Source organism: Trichomycterus rosablanca, chromosome 9 (genome assembly GCF_030014385.1).
Source record: "Trichomycterus rosablanca isolate fTriRos1 chromosome 9, fTriRos1.hap1, whole genome shotgun sequence".
Classification (NCBI taxonomy): Eukaryota; Metazoa; Chordata; class Actinopteri; order Siluriformes; family Trichomycteridae; genus Trichomycterus; species Trichomycterus rosablanca.
This window is the reverse complement of record NC_085996.1, coordinates 40511983-40519482: the sequence shown is the minus strand read 5'-3', so window position 1 is coordinate 40519482 and position 7500 is coordinate 40511983. Positions and strand designations below refer to the sequence as shown.

Here is a 7500-nt window from a genome sequence, read left to right as displayed (position 1 = left end):
TTGATTATTGATCCCGTGTGTTTGATTATTGATCCCGTGTGTTTGATTATTGATCCTGTGTGTTTGATTATTGATCCCGTGTGTTTGATTATTGATCCTGTGTGTATGATTATTGATCCCGTGTGTTTGATTATTGATCCTGTGTTTGATTATTGATCCCGTGTGTTTGATTATTGAGCCCGTGTGTTTGATTATTGATCCCGTGTGTTTGATTATTGATCCCGTGTGTTTGATTATTGATCCCGTGTGTATGATTATTGATCCCGTGTGTTTGATTATTGATCCCGTGTGTTTGATTATTGATCCTGTGTGTTTGATTTTTGATCACGTGTGTATGATTATTGATCCTGTGTGTTTGATTATTGATCCCGTGTGTATGATTATTGATCCCGTGTTCTCGTTATTGATCTCGTGTGTATGATTATTGATCCCGTGTGTTTGATTATTGATCCCGTGTGTTTGATTATTGATCCCGTGTGTTTGATTATTGATCCCGTGTGTTTGATTATTGATCCCGTGTGTTTGATTATTGATTCTGTGTTTGATTAGTGATCCCGTGTGTATGATTATTGATCCCGTGTGTATGATTATTGATCCCGTGTGTATGATTATTGATCTCGTGTGTTTGATTATTAATCCTGTGTTCTCGTTATTGATCTCGTGTGTATGATTATTGATCCCGTGTGTTTGATTATTGATCCCGTGTGTATGATTATTGATCCCGTGTGTTTGATTATTGATCCCGTGTTCCTGCCCTGTCTCTCTCTGTGTGTGTGTGTAGGTGCGGTGGGAAGCCCTGCAGTTACTGTGCTGCGCTCCTCCCTCTGATGTTCTGAGCTGTGAGAGTTGGAGCGGTTTGAGGAGAAACCTCTCGGCGGCGCTTGCTGATCCCGATCCCGACCTCAGCGTAAGAACCTGCTTCCGTTTTGGCTGCTCCTGTATTTGGGGTGTGGGGGCGCCACAGTGTATCATTCTGGTCCAATCATGTCTGTATGTAGGCGCCTAACCGGCCGATAGCACAGTTGAGATTTGAACTCATAATACCAAAAACCACAACAATAACAGTGCCATAAATGTTGTGAGTTCTATTTGTTAAATAAATAACACTTGTGCAGGAGTTTGTGTACAGTCTCGACAGAAGTGAGGGTTAAGGACCTTGCACAGGGGCCCGACAGAGGCAACTTGGCAGTGGTGGGGCTTGAACAGGCAACCTTTTGATGACTAGTCCAGTACCCTAACCACTGGGCTACCATTGCCCTGTTCGGGGTGTGTTGCTGCAATGAGACCAGCGATTCCGGGTAACACTGGACCCACTGTGACGCTGGTAGCTCAGCTGTACACGGCTAGTAGTTCAAGCCCAGGTTGCCACTGTTGGACCCCTGAGCAAACCCTTGTAAGTCACATTGGATAAAAGTGCTCATACTAGCGCCCAGGTGATGTAGCGGGATATTCCGCTAGTACACCAGCGCTGAGATTCTGAACACCCAGGTTTGAATCTCGGCTCTGAATCTCAGGTTCGAATTTCCAATCTCGGCTCTGCTATCGGTCACCTGGGCGCCATCTAGTGGGCACAGTTGGCGGTGCCTGCAGCAGACAAAATTGGCCGCAGAGTCTGCCGTGTGGGAAAAGACCGGGGTCTTCAAACGCTGTGTACGCACGCTCATGTGCGAATCCACCGAAGCACGGGCGAACAAGAGGGGGGCGAGGGATTGCGTATGCATCGGAGGGGGCATGGAGCAGGCAAATAAACAATCCTCGAACGCAATCGGGATCCCCAGCAGGGGAAGACTAATTGGCTGTGCTAAATCAGGAGAAAAAGGGAGAAAATGCATAAATAAATAGAAATAAAGGACTAATACTGACGATATGGTGATAGTTCCTCCTCTCTCACTCCGTTTGTGCAGAACAAGGTTCTTCGCTTCTTCGCAAAAACATTTTCCAGCTCTCCTCTGAACGTGACGAGGGAAATCTACACCAGCTTAGGTACGCTTCATTACCGCATGCTAAATATCATAAAATCAATATAATTCCCTGGTATTATGAAGGTAGTCGCTCTGGGTTTTACTTCTCCTGCAGTGAAAAGCGTGGAGAGCGACTTTCTCTACCACAAGCTGAGTTTCCCCGCTGACCCCACAGTCCTGGATGTGACCAGACCAGAAATTACTCGCCTGCTTAAGCAAGTCTGTCGTTCTTCTTCATCCTTATCACTCTGTTCTGTGGGGTTTTTATCAGGGTGTAGATGAACGGAACCTCGGAGGATTTATGAATCCGTGTGTTGCTCTTACAGATGAGATTAATGAGCGACTTTCAGAAAGAAGTCACCACGTTCTGGATTCGCCATCCTGAGAAGTAAGCAGGAGTTCCTCACAGAACCTTCTAATTACGTTTAATATCTACATCAGTATTTATTGTCTCTGTTTTATTGTGTAGGTACATGGAGGAGATCATCGAGAGCACCCTGGCTCTTCTCTCTGTGCACGCTGACCAGGGTGGAGGTGCTCACGGCTCGGAGAGATCTCTAGAGCCCGTCCACTTGCTGTCCTTGCTGGACGTCAAAGCCACGTGGTTCAAGAGGTGGATGGTGAGCCGCCCGACACCACACAGCACATACGCATACAAATACAAATCAGATAACACGGAACAAACACGCATTCACATTCACGGTGAAACGTCATCAAAGTGTTTCACAACACGAGTCTCCGTCAGATCCAGGGTTACAGCTCCACATGTATCTGTGTTTATCTGGATTCTCCTCCCTGTTTCACTTTTAAACTTGTGTTACAGCTCCAGCTTCTGAGAAATGGTGAGAATCAGAATCAGCTTCTCCCAGAGTCTAAAACGCTTCTGGTTGAAAATAAAGCTTAACGTGGTTTAATGTAGTAAAAGAAGGAGACAGGAGCACTAAACTTCTCTTCATTATTACTGCTCATAAGTTCCTCCACTAATCACATTCCTCACTCGCTGTTTTACTACAATAAGTCACGCTGAGTTTTGTTTGTACAGCCTGAGTCGCTTTTACCGCCTCGTATCAAACAGTTCGTCTCATTGGAGCTTTGAAAGGGTCAGCAAACTGGGTCTAAGTTCAATCAGGTGACCTGTGTTGGGCCACCACGACCTGGCAAAGGTTCTACAAATCCCTGGAACTATGAGGCACCATTGTTTCATGAGATATTCTTATGACTGGTGTCAGCGTTCCTTTAACTTGTGAACTTGTGAACGATGCTTCCAGCTGCATCTTTAGGAACATTTAGAGCCTCTGTGATCTTTGTGTGTCCTCCTTGTTGTGCAGGGTTTGTGGACGACTCTCTAGACTTAGTCATATCCGCTGTGGAGCACGCTTGTTCCAGATATTCTCATGAGTGTGCTGGTTTAATGCTGGTGATGAGTGCCTGACTCTGTAACAGTGGTGATGTTTAGTTTAGTACATTTAATGTCATCCAAAGAAACCACTCCCATCAGAACAGAACAGAAGCTGTAAAGATCTTCAAACGGGAGATTTTGGAGTCGATTTTGGAATCTGATGTATTTATAATTGCAATCATTTATATAAATATTACCTATACAAAATTCCTCTCTCCTGATGTGCTTTTTTTGTACCTTCAGCATGGTTACTACAGTCGAACCGTTGTCCTAAAGCTTCTTGGGAGGAAATACAAGTCAGTGGTAAGTGTCAAAAACACATGTACGTTTTCTTTTTTTGTGTTAATATGTGCTTTAGTCTTTTTAATACCTGACGTAAGTGATAAGGGTGTGAACTGTAAACTATATAATTATATTATTTTGATATATTATATAACGTTAGAATTTTTCACTGGCATGGTTCTGGTAATCGGTGCCAAAATCCGGAACGGTTCTGCGCTTTTCCACTGCAAGATCACAGGTTCTTAGTCATAAAAAGTGGTACCGTTCTGGTCTCATGATCTTGCTGGTCTGGGACCAAAGAACCTGCGACGTAAGGCGCTGATGGTTACGGGGTTTTAGCGTTGCCATAGTAACGTTGTTTACCCACGTTTTCACCATGAAGATATACGTAGATATACTTTATTTGTCATATATACATATACAGGTGTGCAGTACAATGAAATTCTTTCTTCGCGTATCCCGGCTTGTTTGGAAGCTGAGGGTCAGCCATCGTACGGATTTGAACCGCCAACCTTCTGGTTGATGGCCCAAAGCCCTACCCACTAGGCTACCACTGTCCCTTTGACATGGACGAAATCGCTATACGAGCATCATTGTGTGGCAGTAGAACTGGAACTACTGGTACTATTGGTGACGACCGGTAGTATAAGTTACTTTGTCTGCTGTCAGTCTGTGGGATAGTCTTAGTATTTAGTCCTGTAATCTCCCTGTTAATATGTATAATTAATCCCTTATAATAATGTGTATCTCTCTTGTTTTAATTTCATATTTCCTAAATTGTAGGGTATATTTTTACAATATTTTCTTAAAATTTTTCATGTTCTTAATTGTAACTAAATGTTTGCAAGAAGTCTTTCTGAGGTTCTAGATCTCAGGAATTTACATTTACATTTTCAGCATTTAACAGATGCCTTTATCCAAAGCGACTTACATTACAGTCACAGTATACAGTCTGAGCAATTTAGGGTTAAGGGCCTTGCTCAAGGGCCCAACAGTGACAACCTGGCAGTGGTGGGGCTTGAACCAGCGACCCTCTGGTCACTGGCCTAGTACCTTAACCACTAGGCTACAGCTGGCCCGGAAGCGAATGGAAACGAATGCATCACGGTGAAAAGAAGTGGTGCAGCCACGTGAACCCGACGTGTGTGAGCCACTGAGGTCACATGATCTGACGCTCACAGACGTGGACACGACACGGCGTGTAATAACGGCACAGGACCATCACAGATAACGCAAACGAAGCGCTCGCCTTTCATCCTGCACGTAACCTTCGTCTGTGACCGTCGACCTTTTTATGACGCTTGTGCACCTCTATACAGATTAAACATCCGCACTGATTCCTCCGCCATGTTTGTAGTTTTTTGTGCCGCACTGAATGCTGGGATTGATCTTCAGCGCTGAGGAGGCGTCGGACGCTCCCTCGTCATTCAGTCAGATCATCACTCAGAATTAAGAACCTCAGTAGGAGCATTTTAAGGGAGCTAAGGATTTAGACACGCCCTCTTCTCGGGAGTGTAGGGTGACTGGAAATGCATCTGTGTAGAGAGGCCGTGGTAGCTCAGTTTTTAAGGTACTGGACTGGTAATCAGAAGATTACTGGTTCAAGCTCCACCACTGTTAAGTTGCCATTCTTGGGCCCCTGAGCGAGGCCCTTAACCCTCAGTTGCTTGAACTGTATTCAGTCACAATTGTAAGTCTCTTTGGAAAAAGAAGCTTCTGCTAAATGCTGAAAATGTAAATCTTCCAACTTCACATTCGCCAACGGAATCATCAGGCTCTTAAACCAGTAAAAACACGTCTCTGGTCCTAAAGGTTCTGTGGTTTGCAGGAACCAGCACCAGTTCCAGCACTGAGTGGGTGGAAAAGCATTAAGTGTGACCTTATACACGTCTGTTCTCCCTCCAGATAGGTGCAGCTCTTCAGCAGTGTATTTATTACCTGGAGTGCTGCGATGCTGATAGAGGAACCGTGGACGTCACTCATACCACAGAGCATCAACACATCGGTACAACTGAGCTTTTCTGTCCTAAAGATGCACTAAACATTACAGACTGAACACTACAGACTGAACACTACAGACTTAACACTACAGACTTAACACTTCAGACTAAACACTACAGACTAAACATTACAGACTAAACACTTCAGACTAAACATTACAGACTAAACACTACAGACTTAACACTACAGACTTAACACTACAGACTTAACACTTCAGACTAAACACTTCAGACTAAACATTACAGACTAAACACTTCAGACTAAACATTACAGACTAAACACTTCAGACTAAACATTACAGACTAAACACTACAGACTAAACATTACAGACTAAACACTTCAGACTAAACACTTCAGACTAAACACTACAGACTGAACACTACTGACTAAACACTACAGACTAAACATTACAGACTAAACACTTCAGACTAAACATTACAGACTAAACACTTCAGACTAAACATTACAGACTAAACACTTCAGACTAAACATTACAGACTAAACACTACAGACTAAACATTACAGACTAAACACTTCAGACTAAACACTACAGACTGAACACTACTGACTAAACACTACAGACTAAACATTACAGACTAAACACTTCAGACTAAACATTACAGACTAAACACTTCAGACTAAACACTACAGACTAAACACTTCAGACTAAACATTACAGACTAAACACTTCAGACTAAACACTACTGACTAAACACTACAGACTAAACATTACAGACTAAACACTTCAGACTAAACACTACAGACTAAACACTTCAGACTAAACATTACAGACTAAACACTACAGACTTAACACTACAGACTTAACACTACAGACTTAACACTTCAGACGGAACACTACAGACTAAACACTACAGACTGAACACTACAGACTAAACACTACAGACTTAACACTACAGACTTAACACTACAGACTTAACACTACAGACTAAACACTACTGACTAAACACTACAGACTAAACACTACAGACTGAACACTACAGACTAAACACTACAGACTTAACACTACAGACTTAACACTACAGACTTAACACTTCAGACGGAACACTACAGACTAAACACTACAGGCTTAACACTACAGACTTAACACTACAGACTTAACACTTCAGACGGAACACTACAGACTAAACACTACAGACTTAACACTACAGACTTAACACTACAGACTAAACACTACTGACTAAACACTACTGACTAAACATTACAGACTAAACACTACAGACTTAACACTACAGACTTAACACTACAGACTTAAGACTTCAGACGGAACACTACAGACTTAACACTTCAGACGGAACACTACAGACTAAACACTACAGACTGAACACTACAGACTGAACACTAAAGACTAAACACTACAGACTAAACACTACAGACTAAACACTACAGACTTAACACTACAGACTTAACACATCAGACGGAACACTACAGACTTAACACTTCAGACGGAACACTACAGACTAAACACTACAGACTGAACACTACAGACTGAACACTACAGACTAAACACTACAGACTAAACACCACAGACTAAACACTACTGACTAAACACTACAGACTGAACACTACAGACTAAACACTACAGACTAAACACTACAGACTAAACACTACCGACTAAACACTACAGACTAAACACTACTGACTAAACACTACAGACTTAACACTACAGACTAAACACTACAGACTGAACACTACAGACTGAACACTACAGACTGAACACTACAGACTTAACACTACAGACTAAACACTACAGACTAAACACTACAGACTAAACACTACTGACTAAACACTACAGACTTAACACTACAGACTAAACACTACAGACTAAACACTACAGAC

The 7500-nt window shown here is 42.7% G+C and overlaps 1 protein-coding gene across 3 annotated transcripts in view; it reads left to right on the top strand.

Annotated features, from left to right (window-relative positions):
- The window catches only part of tbc1d32 (TBC1 domain family, member 32), an 88579-nt gene that overhangs the window by 16034 nt on the left and 65045 nt on the right, over window positions 1–7500 (top strand). For all 3 annotated transcript variants that reach the window (XM_063002439.1, XM_063002438.1, XM_063002440.1), the window contains exons 6-12: window positions 782–907; window positions 1905–1983; window positions 2077–2180; window positions 2288–2349; window positions 2431–2581; window positions 3604–3663; window positions 5548–5647. In XM_063002439.1, coding sequence (XP_062858509.1) covers window positions 782–907; window positions 1905–1983; window positions 2077–2180; window positions 2288–2349; window positions 2431–2581; window positions 3604–3663; window positions 5548–5647 — 682 coding nt within the window. The remainder of the gene's footprint in view (window positions 1–781; window positions 908–1904; window positions 1984–2076; window positions 2181–2287; window positions 2350–2430; window positions 2582–3603; window positions 3664–5547; window positions 5648–7500) is intronic.